At 37.6% G+C, this 22,573-nt stretch overlaps 1 protein-coding gene across 1 annotated transcript; it reads left to right on the top strand.

Moving 5' to 3' along the window:
* The first annotated feature begins 1,239 nt into the window (after window positions 1-1,239).
* On the top strand, window positions 1,240-16,877 carry LOC141288966 (GTPase IMAP family member 8-like). The gene is made up of 6 exons (XM_073821191.1): window positions 1,240-1,255; window positions 4,265-4,819; window positions 8,212-8,901; window positions 11,394-11,423; window positions 11,516-12,196; window positions 16,849-16,877. Exons 1-6 carry the CDS (start codon window positions 1,240-1,242, stop codon window positions 16,875-16,877), a joined length of 2,001 nt encoding a protein of 666 aa, XP_073677292.1.
* The last annotated feature ends 5,696 nt before the right edge of the window (window positions 16,878-22,573 follow it).

Genomic DNA, 22,573 nt, shown 5'->3' with positions numbered 1-22,573 from the left:
CCCCATTTCCAAGCAAATTGGGACGCTGTGTAAAATGCAAATAGAAACAGAAAGCAGTTATTTCATTCACAATAGAACATAGAAAACATGACTGAGGAATTGTAGCATTTGAAGAAAAAAATTGACAATTTTACATTTGATGTCTGGTCTCAAAGTTGGGACTGGGGCAACAAAAGGCTGAAAGTAAGTGTTTCTAAAAAAGAAACAGCTGGAGGAACTTTTAGCAACTAATTGTTAATTGGGAACAGTCAGTAACATGAGTGTGGGTATAAAAAGAGTATTTTAGGGAAGCAGAGTATTTAAGAAGTAAAGATGGGCAGAGGTTCACCAGTCTGCAAAATAATTTTAATAATCCTCAGAGTAAACTTATGAAGGCTTTGAATGTCTCTACGTCTGCAGTACATCATAGTAATAATATCATATGATTCAAAGAATCTCTTTATGCAAGGACAGTGGAAAATCTTTTAAAACATTTTGGGTGAGAATCAAAAAATGTTTGTCAGGATTGGCTATATAAGTTGTTTTTCCCCCTCTACATATTTCATCCAGTGTTTACCAAAATTGTGCCTCTTGTATTCTTCAGACACAACTGCATTATCTAGACTTAATAGCAAAATTGCTTTGACATTTTAATGTCTGGAAAATGTATTAACTAAATAAATAAAGTGTTGTTGTTTGCTGACTCTCAACTCAGTTTGTCTCTTTAGCAACAGATAAACACAGTGTTATGTGCTGTGTCAGAATGTAACCAACAATGCATCAGTACATGTTAAAAATATGTTAACACAAAGTGCGCCAGATATCAGCCATAATATGAATAAATGTTGTAAATCTGTGTCCATCTGTGTATGTAAACAATAATTTAAGCATTATCTTTTAATTTGAATACATCCCAGTGAAATAATCTACAATAATGTGGTTAAAATGTATAATACAGAATTTTAGCAGACATTGACCTTAAATCTCGAAATAAGATGGAAATGCACAGTTTATCTTTTAATAATGTGGTTTGGATAGAACATAAACTGTTTGTGTTCCAGTCTTTCCACCGTTTTTATTACTGTATCTGTATAGTACAAATGCTTTTGTGTGAGTATTTATATTCTGTTCTAGCGCTGTATTAGGTTGGAAAATATAACTGGTTTAACCTGCGCCCTCCTGTGGTGGACTTAGTGAATGCATTTATGTCAGTGTAAATCTTACTTTCGTTTTCGAAAACATCGAGGAGTTGGTGGTAAAATGACGCGTATTTTGGGTAAGGTGTTAAACCACACATATTTGACACAAATCTGAATATAATTTTACATAGATAAAATGTATATTTCATTTTTTAAAGAAATTAATACTCTAGACTCCTGCTGCTGTGTGCTTGCATGCGCAAAATTAAAGTATGGGATATCTTATTATTTTGAGTTGCCAAGTATTACCTGACTGGATTGAGATTTTAACCACAGGAGCGGAGTTAAGCACACTATTAATAGCTTTGAAAACAGGCTCCATATAAGGGTATGCTCTTCTGACAAGCGCATGTAGCCTATATTTCTCTTCTCGCTTTTTTCTCCCCTAGTCAGATTTCTTCTTTTATTTTGAACCCCGGCGGCTGAAATGGCGCAAAATCCGCGTGAGTATCAAATTACAACGAATGAACACGTTTATTTGAGGAAAAAAAAAAAAAAAAAACCTGTCTTGTAGAACTAGCTAGATTAAACGATCGTTTCCGTTAGTTCCATAACATTGCCCCAGGCAGGACATTTCCTCTGGCCTGAATCTGGCCCATATCAACAACTAAAGTATGGACCAGATAAGTAGCCTATTTGTTCGCCGGCCCCAAACTCGTCCACGTCTTTCTAGCCAGAACCGAACCCAAAATGAGTCAAATCCTGAAAAGAAGCGGCTCAGTGATTCTTGGGAATTTGGATAAAACATGTCCTAACAAGAAAAGTGCTCATTCTGTTGGAAATGAAGAACATTTTCATAAATCAAAAGAATCAAGATTATAATCAGAGGGTCAGTTGCACATATGTAAGGTTCTTTTATAGTTTTATTTTAATTTTGTATTAATTTAATTATCAAATCTGGCCCATTGCCTACAAAATCACTTGTCCTCAGATAGGAGATAATCATTTCAGCTTGATTAAAAAAGCAAAAAGTAATCATTTAATTGAATAACAATTTTACTATATAAAAGAGTACATTGTAATATGTATCAAAAATTACAAACACTGTGTTTTGAATAATATTTACAATTATTTTTGGTTGCACAAAATGTGTCCCACATATGCGTCACCACCGTCAGATATTTATAAAAGGCAATAAAATCAGGCAACTACAAGGTCAACTGCATTCCTGAGGACCACATTATCAAATCTTCAGCTCTACTGCATGCTTCAAGATCAGCCAAGCTCCTGTAAATTTGCTATTTTCTCTTAAACTTGTTCATATTTTTGGACACTACTACTGTGGCAACCATAACATGTCAACACCGTCTCTTTTGTATAAATAATATTAGATTTGATTATGACATAAATGTATACTTTTTAAAAACAAGTCTGAAGTAGCTAGCAACAGAGTGGAAACAAGATGGCTAATGTGAACAACTAATGCATATCATGTGAAATAGTAGGTTTTTGTCACCACCGTCAGATGTCACCACACTGTAAAAAATTTGCTGTAGTTCTGCAGCTGGTTGCCAGTAACTTACTGTAGATTTTTAATTTATGTTATTTACTGGCAACAGTTTGTTCAAAGTTAAATGAACATTAAACATTAACAAGTCTTTGTCTTTACAGAATAAAACTATAAAATAACAACCTACTGCAAAGCATTCTGGGAACCAGAAACCTTCATCAACCTTTTTCTGTTTTTTTCCTTCAGATTTTGGTTCCCAGAATGCTTTGCATGAGGCTGTTATTTTAGTTTTATTCTGTAAAGATAAAGACTTGTTAATGTTTAATGTTCAATTAACTTTGAACAAACTGTTGCCAGTAAATAGCATAAATTAAAATCTACAGTAAGTTACTGGCAACCAGCTGCCAGTAATACTGTAATTTCTACAGATTTTGTTTACAGTGCACCGTCAGGTTTTCTGTCTGACGATGTTGAAATAATTGAAAAATATTTTATCACAGTGCTCAGGATTGTTATTTGTTGGACCAAATAGTTAAATAAAGTTGTTAAACAAGAAGGCGTTGACTTGAGTGGTATACATTTTGGAATTTTATGTTGTAATGAGGCCACTGTCACCACCGTCAGATTAGTGTCACCACCGTCAGAGGGAGTTTTAATTTTTTTAAATAAATATGCATAGGGGCCTACACTATTTTTTGTCAGTGCTGCTGAGTTATTAAAGTAATAGTTTCTTTTAATACAAAAATACATTTGTTAAATAAAAAACTTTTTTTGTTTGATTTAAGCAAAAAGTAAACGTTGTAAAACGCTAAAAATTAAAACGCCTATTTTATGAAAAAAATACAAAATGGGGAGGTGACACCAGTACATTGTTGAAAAGCTAAGACCTTGGTCTATAATAATATACATTCAGATGGTGTAATTAAACACATTTTTTTTTTGAAAATTAAAACCTGTTTTATCCAAATTCCCAAGAATCACTGGGCTGATGTATAGATTTTATACAGGCACGGCGTAAATATTTTAAACGCGAAAAACTAAACCTTATGCGATTTCAAACGAGATGTGTGGCACCTCAGATTCAATTTCACCCACTCCTACCCCCCAAAACCCTTAACCAAACCATTCGTTTCGGACGATCAGCAGTGTTAAACATTCACTGCTAAATTCAAGTTAAAAAGAAATTACTTACAAAAAATCTGCAAATTTTTAATTAGTTTACATGGTAATGACTACTAAAATTAACCTGCCGGGAACGTTCTAGAAACAGCCTCTAGTCAGTATGGATAATAATGCAGATATTAATATTGATTGGTTTTATTTATCCATGTATTTATTTATTTATTTTAATTTATAGAAAGCAAGGGAGACCAAAGTCCATTTGAAATTCGTCCCAACAGTAAGTGAAACAAAACAAACTATGTTTGACAAAGCATATTAATAACTTGCATTTTATGTGAAACTCAACAAATGTTGTAAACCATAAATAATTAAACCAGACTTAATTTTTGTATGTTAATTCTAAAAAAAATCTAAAAATTCAGAAACTGTTGTTTGTTTGTTTGTTTGTTTGTTTGATTCAAAGTAATATAATGGAAATTGTAAAACTCCAGTTGACATGTATTGTGTGTTTCAGTGAGTGATCTGAGGATTGTTCTGGTGGGGAAGAACGTGTCAGAAAACAACAGAGTTGGAAACTTAATCTTAAATAAAAATGTGTTTAGAAAGAAAACACCACAACCTGATGTAGAGACGTTCAGTGAAAGAGTGGAGAGGAGACACATCACAGTCATCAACACAACTCACCTGCTCAATCCAGTACTCAGACTACAAACAATAACTCATAATGTGTCCAAGTTGTCTCCTCCAGAACCTGATGTGATCATACTGGTGCTGCAGCACAATGATTTTACTGAGAAGAATAGAGACATATTACCTTCAGTGTTGAATTGCTTTGGCGAACAGACAATGAAGCGCACAATGATTCTGACTACTGATTATGAGACACACAGCACTGAACCGACATCTGAAGAAAACAAATTTATTCAGCAACTATCTGCAGAATGTGGAGGAGGACAACTTCAACTTCAAAACACACAACGCTCTCAAATACTTCAAAAAGTGGATGAAATAATCAGTCAAGGTGCAGTTAAAAAGAAACATGTCTCATCAGTGCTTCAAGAGGACATCAGTAAGTCTTCTACAATTTCTACCAACTGCTGTTAAGAATGTTTTCATATTAATTATTCAAATAAGATTCAAATTAATGATGAACGTGTTTATATTTCTATTTGACTTACAGGTAGAGAGTAAATTATATTTACCAAAAGTTTCTGACTTTTAATGTCAAAGCTGAAATGTGTCACAGTCCTGTCTGTTCATCTGGTCTCCCCCTGTCATTTTGTCATTTTTGGTTTCACCCTCATCAGCCTGTCATCCCCATCACCTGTGTTTAATTAGTCATCTGTGTCACCTGTGTTTAATCATCTAGTCACCCTTTAAAAGTCTGTTTGTATCTTCAGTTCTTGTCGGTCTTTAACGTTGGATGTCGTGTGTGTAAGTGTTCCTGCCTGATCCTGCCTGTTCCTGCATTGTTCTTCTTGAAGTGTTATATAAAATATATTGTTAATTGTTAATCTTGTCTCTCGTCTCGTCTCGTCCTGCACACAACCCTGACAGAAAGACCGACCCAAAACAGTTCACGGCGTCTTCCCCTGCGTTTCTTTTCCGTTTTTTGAATCAGTGTTTGTTTTATTTTTTTTTCCCTTATGAATATCCCTGCTGTCCGCATCATCCTGCTGGAGCAGGGGAACCGCTCTCTCGAGGACCACATAAGTGACTTTATGTACCTCGCGCCGATGACGCATTACCCGGACCGCTGCCTGTGCACGTTCTTCCGTGCAGGACTTAACATCGCCACTAAAGCGCAGCTGTCCGGGGAGGGTCCTCGAGAGAGCCTCGCCGGTTACATCGAGTGGGTGCTGGTGTCCAGCAGAGCTTCGTTGACCGCGAAGGATGACACCAGCCCCACTCCAGACCCAGAGCCCAGCCAAACATCACCCCGACATGCAGAGTATGAGCCCGCATTCACCGCGGACGGAGAGCCTGAGCCCGGAGCGGCCACAGTATGGACTGCCGATGGGATCAAAACCTCCGACCAAGAGCGTGAGCCGACCTCTACATCTGCTACGGTGGAGTGCTGCGTGGAGCAAGAGAGGGCGGTAGAGAGCCCTGCCCACTGCACCACCACTGGGGGTGAGCTTGAGCAACACTCTGGGGATTTAATAGACTTCTTCTCAGAAACACTGGCCTGCCTGAACTTCCCACCCACCCGCCCTCTTCTGCCTAATCCTGGATCCCCGCTGGTTCCGTCCAGCCATCCTGAATCCCCGCTGGTTCCGTCCAGCCATCCTGAGTCTCCGCTGGTTCCGTCCAGCCGTCCTGAATCTCCGCTGGTCCCGTCCAGCCGTCCTGAATCTCCGCTGGTCCCGTCCAGCCATCCTGAATCTCCGCTGGTTCCGTCCAGCCGTCCTGAATCTCCGCTGGTTCCGTCCAGCCCTCCTGAGTCTCCGCTGGTTCCGTCCAGTCATCCTGAATCTCCGCTGGTTCCGTCCAGTCATCCTGAATCTCCGCTGGTTCCGTCCAGCCATCCTGAATCTCTGCTGGTTCCATCCAGCCTTCCAGAAACCCCGCTGTCACCTGTCAGTCCCCCTGCTCACCCTCAGTCCTCCATCTGTGCAGTGGGCTCGCCGCAGGTCTGCCAGCTTCCATCGGCGTCTCGGCTGGAGGATCCCTCATCTCCACCTCCAGCCTCAGAGTCCAGAACTCCGCCTCGGCCCTCCGACCCTGCGGCTCCACCACGGCTCTCAGCTCCCTCATCTTCAGCGTCGCCCGTCGGCCCACCAGCTCCACCGGGCTTCCTCGTCCCTCCGGCTCCGCCTTGGTCGGTTGTCGTCCCGCCATCGCCTACGGACTCTACTCCTCTGGCTACGCCTCGTCGCTCCGTCCCATCGGCTCCGTTGGGCTCCTCCCTCCCCCCGGCTCCACCTCAGTCCTCTGTCGCTCTGGCTCCACCGCGGCCCTCTGGATCTCCGCCTCCGCCTTGGTCGCCAGAGCCTCTGGCTCCGCCTTGGCCCTCCGGATCCTCGGTGTCGCCCAGGATCTTCGGCTCTCCGTCTCCGCCTCGGGCTCATCCTTCACCTGCTCTGCCTCTGTCGGTCGGACCCCTGGAGTCGTCAGCCCATCCTCCACCATGGCTCCTCCCTCCGTCGGCTCCACCATGGATCTTCATGGCTGTGGCCTGGGTCTTGCTCTGTGCCTCCTGCTCCGGGTCCCTCCTGTTTCTTCCCTGGCTCCTCCCACCTTCGTCGCCCCCCTGGACTTTGTTTGTTGTCCCCCTCCAGGGGTGCCGTCCTCCGCCAAAGCCTCCTCCCACATGGACTCTGTTTTTTCGCTCCCCTTCTCTTTTTTTTTTTTTTTTTTTTTTTTTTTTGTTGTTCCCCACGGCGCGAGGACGCGCCTTTTCGGAGGGGGGTGTAATGTCACAGTCCTGTCTGTTCATCTGGTCTCCCCCTGTCATTTTGTCATTTTTGGTTTCAGTCCTGCCTGTTCCTGCATTGTTCTTCTTGAAGTGTTATATAAAATATATTGTTAATTGTTAATCTTGTCTCTCGTCTCGTCTCGTCCTGCACACAACCCTGACAAAATGTGCCAGTTTTATATAATGGTCCGTCATTAATTGGTAACAAACTGATCAAGAAGTGATGCAGGACAGTGAGTAGTACTACATTATCACTTCACTTACTACTATTAGCTACTTTTACTTTGAAAACAAACTAATAATTAGTTCCCTATTAGATAAACAGTAAGTAAATGAGAGTAGTTTTATTAAATAAATGTTAACTATAATTAATAATTAGAACATTAATGCATCTGATTTTACTTATCACTAGACATCACAACTCTTTTAAAACTTAAAAGATCTTTCACTTTAGTTAATATTGTTTTTCACTTTAGTTATTTTTGTATCCATTTTAGTTAATAGTGAAATGTTATTATGGTGCTATTAATTTGTCCTTTTTTATTTCCTACATGGTTACATTATCTGACATTCTAAAGTACAACCCAATGTTCTAAATGCTTATCATCATAACCTCGACATGTTTTGAACATATTCACTAAATCCAGTCAGTCTTGATCAGTGTTTCATGTTATAGTCATCACATCTGATACTATTGGGTGATGTTATTTTCAGAGAGCCAAAGGCGACAAAGTCCGTATGGAGATCGTCCTAACAGTAAGTCTATTATAGTTATATTATAACTCCAGACTTTTATTTATTTATTTATTTTAAATATTGTGAAATTGTGGTTCTTTCTGCTGAAATATATATTTGTTGTTGTTTTGTACTCTAACTTCATTATAATGTAAACAATGTGAAATCAAATTAATTAAATTATTCTATATGAATCAGAGCCCAGCCTTTTATCCATTTACATTTCTTAATTTAAATGGTTATAAAACCAGTATATTAAATATTTTGAGTGATTCTATTTTTGCATGAAGTGTTTATCTGTGTTTCAGTGTGTGATCTGAGGATTATTCTTTTGGGGAAGAATGTATCAGAAAACAGCAGAGTCAGCAACTCCATCCTGGGAATAGATGTGTGTGAGAGTGGTACATCTATACAGCAGCACAATGTGACAGTAGTTGGTGGAACAGTGAAGGACAGACACGTTAAAATCATTAACACTCTTCATCTGCTGGATCTAAACATCTCAAATCATCAGATTGAACAGACAGTGAGAGAGTGTGTGGAGATGTCTGCTCCAGGACCTCATGCGTTCATAGTCATACTGCAGTATAAAGACTTCACTCAGGAGGACATGAGAAGAGTGAAATTTGTACTGAAAAAATTCAGTGAAGAAGCAATTAAACGCACCATTGTTCTCATGACTGATAAAGGGACAACGTCACAAATGCATACAGTTACTTATCAGTTTATAAAGGAGTGTGGAGGAGGACATATTGAGTTTGAAAAAGAAAACCCAGAATGGCAATCTGACATATTCAAGACGGTTGATAAGATGATTCAGGAAAGCCAGGAACAATATCTTACATGTGATATATATGAAGATGTTGAAGGAACATCAGGGGATGAAGAGCAGAGCAGATCTGATGGTTCAGTCAGATCAGAAGAAAAAAACAAAGTGTGTTCTTATTACAAAGATGATGGAAAACCCGAACAGAGCAAGAGAAGTGAAGAAAGTCTGAGTACGTTTTTAGAATTTCTCTTCTTATTATGTTAATGAGATACAATAACTATACAAAACTGCACTGCGAATCATTCTCATTGAATAAAGTATACATGTACATAATGCAAATAGAAAAAACTCAATGAACAGGAACAAGGACACAAGAATGAATTTAGAAACAGGGAAAAGGGTAACGCTTTAGATTACAGCCCACAAAGAACTACGTAAGTAAACTGAATTTACGGTGTAGTTTCTGTATTTATAGTGTACCTATATATAACGAACATGTAGGTATAAGGGAAGAATATGTTAAATTTGGGTAATTAGGGGGTAACAAACCAGATATGCAACATGCAAAGAACTACATAACTATACTGAAATTACGGTGTACGTTTCTGTAATTATAGTGTACCTACAGTATTAAAGCACGTACGTGTAGGGAGAACATATGTTACATTTTGATAATTGGAATAACAACCAGATATGCGACCTGCAAAAAACTGTAAGCAAACCTACGTTACGGTGTTAACAGGTATCTCTATTACTGTGCCAGGCATAAATCATACGTTTGGTGTATTTACACGTAAGCTTTTTTAAATAAATGGTAAAATACACTCTTGTTGCATTTAATTACAGGGTAAGTGCGCCATCTGCGGGCTGTAAATTAAAGTGGCGATTGTTCCGCTCTTGTTCAAAGAAGTTACAGGGTAAGTAGACATCTGCGGGCTGTAAATTAAAGTGGCGATTGTTACCCCCTTGTTCAACGAAGTTACAGAGTAGGTACAATACATATACGCACAATCTGAAAATATATCTAAAATATATCTGAACATATTTTTTAAAGTTGCTAATCTCACTCCTACCACTAAACCTAACGTTAACTATGACTGTACAGTAATAAAAATATAAAAGACAGGAAAGTGCAATCATAATCATTTATTTATTGCAAAAATGTCAACAGCTGTACAAAAAAGTAATCCAAATAACGATGCGTCTGCAGCCACAGTCCTCTCTGGCGGAATACTGTAGGTTTGAGGTGCAGTAGGATGAGAGCAGAATTTAAATTGTTAATTGCTGAAAATATTATTCAGATTATTGTCTTGATCCACTCCTCAAAGGCGCCCACGCATCATTTCAACACATTTCACCAGAAAAACGGCATGTCGTAATCTGTGACGAATGCAGGTGAGAGCCAATGAACGTCCGATTTTCCTGTCGCAAAATTCACTACAGCACGGGTTTATGGCTGATGCTGCTGGACTCGCTGTTCGAGATGCAGATGAAGATCGCCGGATAAAGGCTTGAAATTGGGTCTGGTCCTCGCAAATCGTATGGATTCTGAAGATCTGGGTTACAGCACACGAATAAAATTGTTTCATTTTGTAATTAAGATGCGTGTTCCGTGTATTTTATGGTTCTGTTATTAGTCACAGCATGTCAGAGAAAACGCCTTATGTGTCCCACCACGGCAAACGAAGTGAATATTACATGAATGATTAAACGATTGCAGAAATTTTATGTATTTTAAGGGTTTAAAGTGTAGTCTTGATAACATTATGTAGACCTATAGTTTAGTGTCTGTAAAAACGTAAATAAATGTATGTTTTGTAGAACCACATTTTACGTAAAATACCTATGAATTATTATGAGGTCACATTTCTATGTATTGTGTACCTACCCTGTAACTTCTTTGAACAAGAGTGGAACAATCGCCACTTTAATTTACAGCCCGCAGATGGCGCACTTACCCTGTAATTACATGGAACAAGAGTGTATTTTACCAGTAATTTAAAAAAGCTTACGTGTAGATACACCAAACGTATGATTTATGCCTGGCACAGTAATAAAGATACCTGTTAACACCGTAACTTAGGTTTGCTTACAGTTTTTTGCAGGTCGCATATCTGGTTGTTATTCCAATTATCAAAATGTAACATATGTTCTCCCTACACGTACGTGCTTTAATACTGTAGGTACATTATAATTACAGAAACGTACACCGTAATTTCAGTATACTTATGTAGTTCTTTGCAGGTTGCATATCTGAGTTGTTACCCCCTAATTACCCAAATTTATCACATTCTTCCCTTATACCTACATGCACGTTCTTTAATAGGTACACTATAATTACAGAAACGTACACCGTAATTTCAGTATAGTTATGTAGTTCTTTGCATGTTGCATATCTGGTTTGTTACCCCCTAATTACCCAAATTTAACATATTCTTCCCTTATACCTACATGTTCGTTATATATAGGTACACTATAATTACAGAAACTTACACCGTAAATTCAGTTTACTTACGTAGTTCTTTGCGGGCTGTAATCTAAAGCGTTACCGGGAAAAGCTGTTAATGCTTTGGATCAACAACAACAACAACTAAAAAAATCTTACCAAATAAAAGCATCATCAACGAAAACAAAAGCTGTTGCAAAGTTAACATTTGGAATGACAAAATAAAGCTTTACTATTTTGTACATTCATAGTTTTCTTTTTTTTTTTTCAAACAGTTGATGTAAGGGAGTGGATTCGCTCCAACTGTAAGTTGATGAACTTATTGGAAGCTAACATTTTCATATTCTCAAATGTGCTTGTTGTTTAAGGAAGTCTAATGCCTTTGATATTTTTTCAGTGCGAGCAAATTTCTCTAGAAAACAGAAGCTGAACCTGGTGCTGTGTGGAAGTGATTCAACATGCAAAGTCTCGATGTCCAAACTTTTACGAGAAAAAAAAATAAAATTTTCACATCACAGACAGAGCAGTAAAGAGTGTGTGAAGAAAGAGAAGGTTCAAGGTCGTCAGATCAGTGTGGTGGAGCTTCCAGCTCTCAATCGACTCTCAGAGGAGGAAGTGATGCGGCAGACTCTCCGCTGTGTGTCTCTCTGTGATCCTGGAGTTCATGCTTTCCTGTTCATTATTCCTGGTGGTCTACTTACTGATGAAGACAAAGCAGAAATAGAGAAAATCCAGAAGAACTTTTATTCCAGAGAGCATTTCATAGTAATGTTTATCAATGATGTCACTATTGAAGGACCAGTGACAAACATAAAATTCAGCACAGAATGTCAGAGTTTAATCAGTCGTTGCGGAGGTCGATACTGTGTGATGAGTTTAAAAGATCATGAAGACTCACGACAGATCCCAGATCTACTGAATTATTTAGAGAACATGGAGACTGAACCATATTCACAACAGACGTACGTGAAAGCTCAAAAGAACAGAGTCAGGCGTCAAACAGAGGAGAAATATGAAGAGAAACTGAAGAAAATGGAGGATGAAATCAAATATTTAAAGCAGCAGATTCAGACAGGCGGTGAGTGTATCTTTTTTGCTTATGCATCTTCATCAGAATGTAGAAATAGTTTTCTCACAATTTTGCAGAAAGATTTATCTGATTTATAGTTGAGTCAATCTTTTGAGTAAGCTCTTTTCCATTAACTTGTCACATTGGTTAGCAAAACAGTAACATGATGCTCTAACTAATGAAAAATCAAGAACTAATCACAATAAGGGGAGTTAAGTTAAAAGGGACAGTTCACCCAAAAATGACAATATGCTGTTAATTTACTCCCCCTCAGGCCATCCAAGATGCATAAGAATCAAGAAAAAAAAAAAAAAAAAAATCTAATCAAGTGCAATGATTGGTCTATGCATGAACTTTCCTAATGTATGCACAGACAGAGCTAGGTAATAAAATATTACATGTAATCTGGATTGCAGTGTAAATTCCAAAAAGTAAGAGTATTACATTTAATAAATTAGTTATTTCACAGATACAATGGTCAGTCAAAAACTGCCCAGACTAAGCTACAGAGCTAAATTCCATCTACCATCTTTGTCCCTATGTAACAAAAACATCTGGGCCCTCATTTATCAACAGTGCGTAGAAAAGGTTCTATATTTTGTCCAACGAATGAAATTTAGAATGTGCCTAAGTACAAGAAAATCCGCATTTATCAAACGTGCGCACGCAGTTCTTACGCACATGAGTAAGCAGTCATTGTTGATAAATACCACATGTGCGTAAGTACCATGCTCGTTCACATTCATGGTCATTAGCATTCGGAAACGCCTCCAATTAACCATATATGGTGACAACACTTCCCTTTTAAAATTACGTGATTGTGTTTTTTCCTCACTGCAATAATGGCAAAGAGAGCAAAGAAGAGGAACTTCACAAACACAGAATTAGAGATACTTGTAAATGAAGTTGAATCCAACCAACAGATATTGTTTAGTTCATTCACTGCAGGAGGAATTACAAATAAAAGAAAAAATGCTGCATGGGAGAATGTCACCAATGCAGTTAATTCCGTTGGGTCTGAGGAGAGAACTGTCCCAGAAAAATAAAAAAAATAAAAATAAGGTTTGATATTAAATTATTGGCTAAAAAACGTGTCACAGCACACGCTCTCTGCGGAGCGCATTGTTTGCCAAGTCTTCCAATAACGCAAGATAAGCCATTGCACTGAAACAAATATATTTCACATCTGTCTTTTTTTTTTTTTTTTTACTTTTTTTTTTATGGAACATTTTTACATCAAAGGAAAAGAAAGAAACAAAAAAAAAATCCAAATAAAACAAATACAGTAGGGGGTATACATTCTGTTTTTTAACAAGTATGCATAAAATTCTAATTTGTACTTGTACATTATTTATATTCAGTGGTTGTTTATATTACAGTATTCAGTCCATTTCTTCCAATATTTTAGAAACAAGTCCTTTTTGAGTCTCAAAATAAAAGTCAATTCTTCCATATTACATATTTCTTTAACAATTTCTATCCATTCACCAAGTGAGGGGGTGTCTTGCTTATACCAATGCCTGGTGATGCTCTTCTTACATGCTACACTTAATATATTTACAAGATACACATCTTCTTTCAACACAATGTCTGCAAAATTTCCAAGATACAATGTTATAAAATCTCTTGGTACTTCATATCCTAAGATCTTTTTAAACTCCGATAAAACCATGTTCCAAAAAGGTAATATCTTTGTACAACTCCAGAAAATATGAAAATGGTCAACATCGACCTGACCGCACATCCTCCAGCATAGTTGTGATGTAGATAATTGTTTACTTTTAATTTTAGGAGTAATGAAAAAACGCACCAAATTTTTCCATGCAAACTCTTTCCACCTCCGTGAGCAGGTAATTGTATGCTGTGACTTACAGGAAAAATACCATTTTTCATTTGGAATTTCTTCCTCTAATTCTTTTTCCCATTTCTGCTTAATATAGCTAGATGAGTCTTTTCCACTCTCCCTCAGGGCCAGGTAGAAAGAAGAAATTATTTTAGGATTATTCCTTGTGTAGGATTCAGTTATCAATTTTACTAACTTGTTCAATTCAGTAGTACCCATTCTTTTATATTCTCTTTCAAAATAATCCCGAATTTGTAAATAACGATAAAAATCTTTATTATCCAAATTATAATTGTGTTTTAACTCTGAAAAACTTTTGAATTGTTTTTGTGCAACGAAAGTGCACAATGCAGTTAAACCTTTGTTTGCCCATCTTTTGAAACCAGCATCAAAAAGCCCTGGTTTAAAATTATGGTCAAAAGACACCCATCTCAGCAATATAATCTGGTTTTGTAGGTTATACCGCTCGACCAATTTAAACCACACCTCAAGTGTGTTAACTGTTATTTGATCTAGGTTATTTTTTAGGGCTAAGAATTTTTCTTTGTCACCTAAAAGACATTGTATAGGCAGTCCCTGGTTTGTCTGTTCTATATTTTTCCATTTAGACGTAAAACTAGGGTTACACCAGCAAACACAAGACCTAATTTGTGCTGCATAAAAATATTCCAGTAGATTTGGCAAGGCTAGCCCTCCTTTGTCTTTTGCTAGCTGTAACGTTGTGTATTTTATTCGAGGTTTTTTCCCTTCCCAGACAAATCTTGAAATTGTCTTGTCCCAAGCCCTGAACTGATTCTTAGGAATCATTACCGGCAGAGCCTGAAAAAGATACAGTAATCTCGGAACAATATTCATTTTCACTACCTCTATTCTTGAACTAAATTCCATAGGTAGAGTTGACCATCTCTCGATATCTCTTTGGATGTTTTTATTAATGATATTATAATTTTTATGATAGAGTTCTGAATATTCTTTGGTCAGAATTACCCCAAGATATTTTATATATTTTGCCTCCCATTTTAGATTACAAGTTTGCCTAATTAATTGTGAAGGGGAGAAATTAAATGTTAAAACCTGAGTTTTTGAAACATTTATCTTATAACCAGATAATTTACCAAACTCTAGCAGTAGATTCATAAGTACAGGGAGAGCAGTTCCAGGCTCCCTAAGATAGATAATTACATCATCAGCAAACAACCCAATTACATGATGTTCTCCTCCAATTCTTATCCCACTCAAGTTCTCACTTTGCCTAACTGCTTGAGCCAAAGGCTCGATGTAAAGAGCAAAAAGAGTAGGGCTTAAACAACAGCCCTGTCTCGTACCCCTATATAAATTAAAACTGGCTGTCAAATTTCCATTTACCTTAATTCTGGCTCTTGGTTCTGAATAAATTGTTCTAATACACTGTATTGAGTTTTCACTAAAACCAAATCGTTCAAGCACCTGGTACAGAAAGGCCCAATTGACACTATCAAATGCCTTTTCTGCATCAAGGCTCAAAATAGCTGCACATTCATGGTTCTCTGTAATTTTATCTATGACATGTAATGTTCTCCTTATGTTATCATGTGTTTGTCGGTTCTTGATAAAACCAGTTTGGTCCTCATCAATTAGGTCGGGTAAAAATGTTTCAATCCTTTTACAGAGAATTGAAGTATATAGTTTATAGTCCACATTTAATATTGAGATTGGTCTATATGAATCACAAAGTTCTTTATTTTTACCCTCTTTTGGGATTACTGTTATGACAGCGTCCCTCCATGATGGGGGGAGTTTGCCTTCTTTAAGAGTCTCATTTAAAGATCTTAACAAGATTGGTTTTAAATCCTCTCTAAAAATCTTGTACCATTCAGATGGGAGGCCGTCACTGCCTGGAGATTTATTGTTTTTTAGTCCACTTATCGCTTTATCTATTTCTTCCATCATGATTGGCGCAGTGAGGAATTTATTTTGTATTGTGCCAATTGTGGGTAGATCTAGTGTGTCCAGAAATGTTTTCATCTTTTCTATATTTACAGCTGGGGGTTGAGAATATAGTGATTTATAATACTTCTCAAAAATAGTTTCTATCTTTTCTGGTTCATATACTAATTGCTTCATCTTAGGATCCTGAATTTTGTAGACCGTATTCAACGTCTGTTGTTTCTTTAATTGTCGAGCTAGTATCTTTGTACTTTTAGGGCCAGACTCGTAATAAGATTGCTTTGTGTATCTCAACTTTTTCTCTAACTCACTTTTCAAAATATCATTTATCTTTCCCCTTATTTCTCTCATTTGTTTATGTATCTCTTGGTCCTGTTTATTTTTATGTCTGTGTTCTAGAGTTTGTAATTCTTTAACTAGGTTATCATATGTTGCTAATCTGGCTTTTTTAAAAGCTGCAGTCATTGCTATTATCTTCCCCCTTATAACTGCCTTAGCAGCGTCCCATACAAAAATGGGGCTAACATCTCCTTTATCATTCTCCTCCTTATATAATTTAATATCATTTTTTATTTGTTTAACTATTTCCTTATTATTTAATATTCCTACATTAAGTCTCCACAATGTGTTCTTTTTTCGAGTGTTCATGTCTATTTTTAATTTTATTACACTATGGTCTGATAAATCTGCTACACCAATTTCACATTCTTTCACTTTATGTTGATCTTCTTTACTTATCAAAAAATAATCAATTCGCGAGTGGACTTTATGTGGCACTGAATAATGAGTATAATCTCTGGATAGTGGGTGAATCTCTCTCCACACGTCAATTAGGCCAAGATCTTCCATGAGGTTCCTAACACACTTTGAAATTTGTCTTTTTCTATTACAGTGGCTGGTGGTATCCAGTTTCGGGTTTAATACTACATTAAAATCCCCCCTAAAATTAGAACCCCCTCTGTCTCTTGAGCTACTACATCAAAAAGGTGTTTGAAAAAATTTTGATCACTTTCAGGTGGGGCATATACATTGACCAATGTAACCAGTGTATTCTCAATTTTGCCCTTTACTACAATATATCTTCCTTCCTTGTCACTTATTTCCTTACAGTATTCAAAGCAGACTGAGTTAGGGATAAGAACTGCCACTCCTCTCCTATGTCCTGTTTTAAAGGAGCTATAAAAACAGTTTCTATAACCAAGTTTCTTTAACTTTTCATGCTCCTGTTGCGAAAGATGTGTCTCCTGCAAAAACACCACCTGTGCTTTTTCTTTTTTAATTTTAGCTAAGACTCTCCCCCTTTTAGCTGGATTACATAATCCATTTATGTTTTGTGATACAATCTTCATTAATTTCTAAATTGACAAAGTAAACAGCACAATACCCTCCAAAATTCCGAGAACTGTACACTTCAGAACACAACAAAAAACACATTTCAACTGCAGTGTATCTTAAACTTCCTGAACAGTGAAAATACAAGTGAGAGAATAAAAAAAAATAAAAAAATAAAAAAAAAATAAAAACGGGTGTACTTATTCACCTAGCAAGTCCCGTTGGAGGTATGCGGGGCTAGCCTTTGAAGAAGGGGCCCGCCCTAGGTGCATGAAGCAGCGTATCCCAAATATGCTACTCACCACAAACTCTAGTTAAAGTCCAACGAAATTAAGTAAAACGAAATAAATGAAATGTTGCATTCCTCCCTAACAGTCAAAATTACTGTTTCAAACTCTGTTTCATTTTACATGGGATATCTAAAGATTGATGAATTACTCTGGATCTCACCACAACAGGTGCTCAGCAGTTCGCATTTCCTCTGTTAATTTGGTGACATGCGTTGGAATTCTTGAAGCTTTTGTCGAACTCGTAGGTTCCTCTCCGAGTCTTTGTTGCCAGTGCTTTGCCAGGTCATGCAGTTTTGTAGCCGTTCTTCCAGAGGGTCGATTCTGGGATCCGTTGCACTTCCTCCATCGTTATTCGTCGCTGACGTCCTGATGATCCCGCGGCCCATCATGTCTTTCTCCGCTTCCTCAGGGGTGTTGTACGTCCGTACTCCATCGCTCCAATGAATGCGTATTTTCGTGAAGGGAGTCTGAAACAGTATCTTCTCTTCTTTTAGCACTTTCTTTATGCCATTGTATCCTTTTCGTTTTTGCATTATTTCTGTTGCGTAGTCGTGATCGAACGAAATCGGACGACTCTGCACCTGTATCCGTTTTTGCCAAGCCAGTTTCAGAACAGTTTCTTTAACCGCGAACTGAAGGAAATTAGCAATGATAGATCGTGGAGGCGAGTTTGAATTCGGCTTTGGGAGCAAAGCTCGGTGTGCGCGTTGGATTTGGAGGTCAATGTCAAGTCCCAATTCTTTTTTGAGGAGTGCATCCACGAACTGAGCGACTGAACTTCCATCCTCTGCACCCTCCGGAATTCCGTAGATTCGAATGTTGTTTCTGCGTGCTCTCGATTCAATGTCAGTCAGTTTCTCTTGCATTTCTCGGTTCTTTCGGAGTGTTTTCAGCAGAGCAGCATTCGCCTCGATAGACCACGTCTCCAGCTGTTCGATTCGTTTTTCTGCCTCGGTAAGCCTACCTTGTTGTTTTTGAATTTCGCAAGTGTTCGTTGTCAGTTTTTCATTTATCTCATGTTTGAATTGGGCGAACTCCTGTTTCATGCTGTTCTTGAATTCTTCTGTAAATGATCTTAATTCGGTCTTCATTTCTTTTCTCAAGTCATTGATTTGGATGCTTATAGTTTCAAGTGGGACTTAGGCTGTTCGCCTTCCCGTGTTAGCTTAGCTTCCTCACGGTCACCAGGCGAAACACCTGTGTTGTCGATCATACTTTGCTCATTCCCCTTTGTTTGACTATTAAGAATTCTACGAGTCTTTGTTTTGGTACCCCCACTCATTTTACATCAGAATGCGAGTCAAGAATTTGAATTTCAGGGGTTGAATCTGTCTGACTATCGGGAGCTACTGATTATGCAGCCGTTCACGCCGCCATCTTCCGCCGATCTCTTCACATCTGTCTTTTATAGGGTTTGACACCAATTAAGCATCATGTTTAAAACTAGACAAATTATAAATTGAGTGTTTTAAAGGAAACACAGGACATATGTGGATTGCTTAATGCTTACTGTGACACTCTTAAATGCTTTTTATTTGTAGTGTCGCTATTCTACCACTAGATTATCTGCGTAAGCATGCTCAGAGGTGTGCTTATATTTACACACATTTCTACGTATAAGTACAACTTGGTGAATCCCACACTTTGCGTGAAATTGTTCTTACGCACTCACTACGCACAAATCTGTCCGTACGCACCATTGATAAATGAGGGCCCTGAATAATACCATGTTCATACGGAGTTTAAAAGATAAGGAGTATAACACCCTACATAGAAACTACAATCCAAATTTCTACAAGACATCCCCTATAAATACAACAAAACATCACCCTTCAATTATAAACTTTTCAAAACTCAAAGTTATGTAACAATTTCAATATACTTAAATGCCTAATGGTCAGAGACCTGAATCATTGTAAACCATATTTTCAAATGTAACTTAAATTGTGCTAAGGTAGGACACTGTCTAATATTAATTGGTGAATTATTATCAGTTATTGGCAACTCTTAAATCTAATTGACCAAAATCAGTAACTCTAAAATTCACTGCACAATCAACTCTTGCTGAAGCTCTATTTTGTCTTATATTTTAGTACAAGAAAAAACTTGGGCGAAAGTGCAAAATTATTAACAAATTTAAAGGTCCCATATCGTCAAAATCAAAATTTCCTGGCTTTTTTCATGATAACTAAGGTCTAGGGGCTGTGTAACTACCATATGAGTTTCAAAACAGTCAATCCACAGTAAACTGCACACAGCCTGCTTAAAGTAGCTGTTCATTTTCACGAGCAGCTGTGACTTCCGTAACGATGTGACGTCCGATCGACTCAAGTCACCGCCTTCAGTCACAAACCAACGTCCCACCCTCCTTTTGTCAAACCCCCAGACAACAACGCATCCATTCCATTACTGAGCAACAACAACAGGAAAACAAGTGGAGAAAACCCTGTTCAGTAGATAGATGTCAAGCTACGATCATTACACAGGCTTCAGAACAACGTGAATATAGACCAGCGGCACGTCAACTTCAGCCTCTTTCACACAGCGATTCCGGTAAATACACGCATAATGTGTCCCACGATTTGTTCCGGAATTGTTTAATTTGGTTCATTCACAGTTGTTTTCCGGAATCTGTGCGTGCTTTGCACACAAACAATAAAGACATGTGACGTTTGGATGTAATGCGACGCGTACGTTTCACTAAACTGAAACTAACCTGAACAAACTGTGCTTCGGCGCTGATAGTGAGGAGCTGGCTCTGCCTGATGATCGCTGCTTCATTCCACTTTGCACGTAACGTTATTTTTCGTTGTGAAGAGTCGCTTGATAACGTGCATCATTACTACAACACTGCCTTTAGGTTCTGGCTTTGGTTCACACAGTTCCCGTAATTTTCCAGAATCAGCGCGCATTGTGAAAGGGGCTTTACTAAAGCAACAGTTATGTAGCTTACTGCATTCGGTGTTTGTAAAAGAAAAAACATTAATGATCATTCTAAAATATCCTGTTGAGTATCAGCTCTCTCTATTGCTCTGAGCTCGCTTACGCTTACAGCATACATGACCGTAGTTACCTGTGATTGGCCTGGTTGTGCGTCACTCAGAAAACAACAGGCCAATCAGATGAGAGGCTCATGAATATTAATTAGATGGGCCAAAATCGACCTGTTTTTGACAGAGCTCCTAAAAAAGGAGCTGTAAAAATATATTGAGATGGATTTTGGCACTTATACCGCAAATATGTATTCTTAAGGACATCAACAAATAAAATAAACCTCCAGAAATGTGTACGATATGGGACCTTTAAACATTAAACAACACTTGTAGAACAAGAGCAAAAAAAAAAAAAAAAAAAACACTTGTTAATAATTATGATATTCTTGTCAAATACTTTTAAAGCACATTTATACAAAGTATATAAAGGTCTAAGAGTTGATTTTCCTGTCCAAGACCATAAATACAATAGGAAAAATCTAAAAAAAGATCAAATAATTAAAAAATATTAAAAAGCTTCTATTGAGTTCACTGTGTATAAAAGTAAAATTTCTAACTTGAGGGGTCTCTGCATGGACTTCAAAGTGTGTATCTGAGTGATAACTCCAAGACCAATCACATCAAATTATAATTTATTAATTTTTGTTTTATTTTGTAATATTGATTCATTTTTCAGCCAATTTTTTGAGGAGACACTGCTTCCCCTGCCTTCTTGGAGGAAACACCTTTGATATCTGTGTATGTTTAGAGAAATTACAAAGTTATGTCAAAGAGTCATTAGGCTGATTTGGTTGTCTCTTGTGTGTTTCAGGTTCTGATCTGAGGATTGTTCTGCTTGGAAAGAGTGTGTCAGAAAACAATCGAGTGGGGAACTTCATATTAGGGGAAGATATATTTGACAGTGAACCTACTTCAGTGGACAGGAAGCTCCATCAGCACAGGCAGAAAGTTGGCACAGGATTGAAAGACAGATTTGTGAGCATCATCATCAATCCTCAGCTGCTCCAGCCACATGTGTCATCTGGTCAAATAACACAGACAGTGAGAGAGTGTGTGAACATGTCAGCTCCAGGACCTCATGTGTTCATACTCGTACTACAGCACAATGACTTCACTGAAGAGGACAGATACAGAGTGAAGCATGTGCTAGAAGAATTCAGTGGCGAAGCCATTAAACGCACTATAGTGATCACGACGGATGAAGAGACATACACATCAATGATTAGTTCTTATTTCATGAATAAATCGATTCCTCAGTTAATAAAGGATTGTGGAGGAAGACATTTGAAGTTTGATGAAAATAAAACAGGATGGCAATCTGAGATATTCAAAATGGTTGATGAGAAAGTCACAGGAGATTTAGAAGAATATCTCATATGCAACATATTTCCTGATGTTAAAGAACCAACTTTGGATCAAGAGCAGAGTAGATCAGAAGAAGAAAATCAGGAGAGTTCTTACCACAGAGATGATGGAAAACCTGAGGAGGCACAGAAAGAAAGTAATGAAGGTAATTTAGCTTTTTTTTATGAATCATAATTTTGGCTTTCTAAACATACTGCCATTATTTACTGTAAGGTTGTTTCCCTACGGTGGTTAAGGCTGTAGGATTTTCTAATGACTAATGAAGCTATTTCAGCACAATGGTGTAAAACTGAAAGCTCTCATTACCACCCACTGTCACTTATACCAATGATGGAAATAAGCACAATTGTAATACCAAAATACGTTGAATTTCAATATGTAGCACTTCAATGTTAATTTTGAATACAGACTAGTTAGCATATAATTTGTAAATGAAATGGTTTAATAACAGTATTTCATTATTCATTATTATTATTTCTTTATATCTATAATTACACACAAATTAATAAATAAAGGACAGAAAAATACTAGAGCTTTTAAAAAAAACGTCTCTAAACTATGTTCTAACTTTGAGAGAAATAGATCCAACTTGGAAATTGCATAATTTCATCCTAATTTTCAATTTCAGATCCCTGGA

This window comes from Garra rufa, chromosome 1 (assembly GCF_049309525.1).
Source record: "Garra rufa chromosome 1, GarRuf1.0, whole genome shotgun sequence".
Classification (NCBI taxonomy): domain Eukaryota; kingdom Metazoa; phylum Chordata; class Actinopteri; order Cypriniformes; family Cyprinidae; genus Garra; species Garra rufa.
This window is presented reverse-complemented; position numbering and strand designations above follow the sequence as displayed.

What these genes read in the sequence shown, in the direction of transcription:
- LOC141288966 (XM_073821191.1), top strand. An exon ending in AGTGCTTCAAGAGGACATCA is followed by an intron (nt 4,820 to 8,211) that starts GTAAGTCTTCTA and finishes TCTGTGTTTCAG; the next exon opens with TGTGTGATCTGAGGATTATT. An exon ending in GCAGCAGATTCAGACAGGCG is followed by an intron (nt 12,197 to 16,848) that starts GTGAGTGTATCT and finishes TTTCTATTACAG; the next exon opens with TGGCTGGTGGTATCCAGTTT.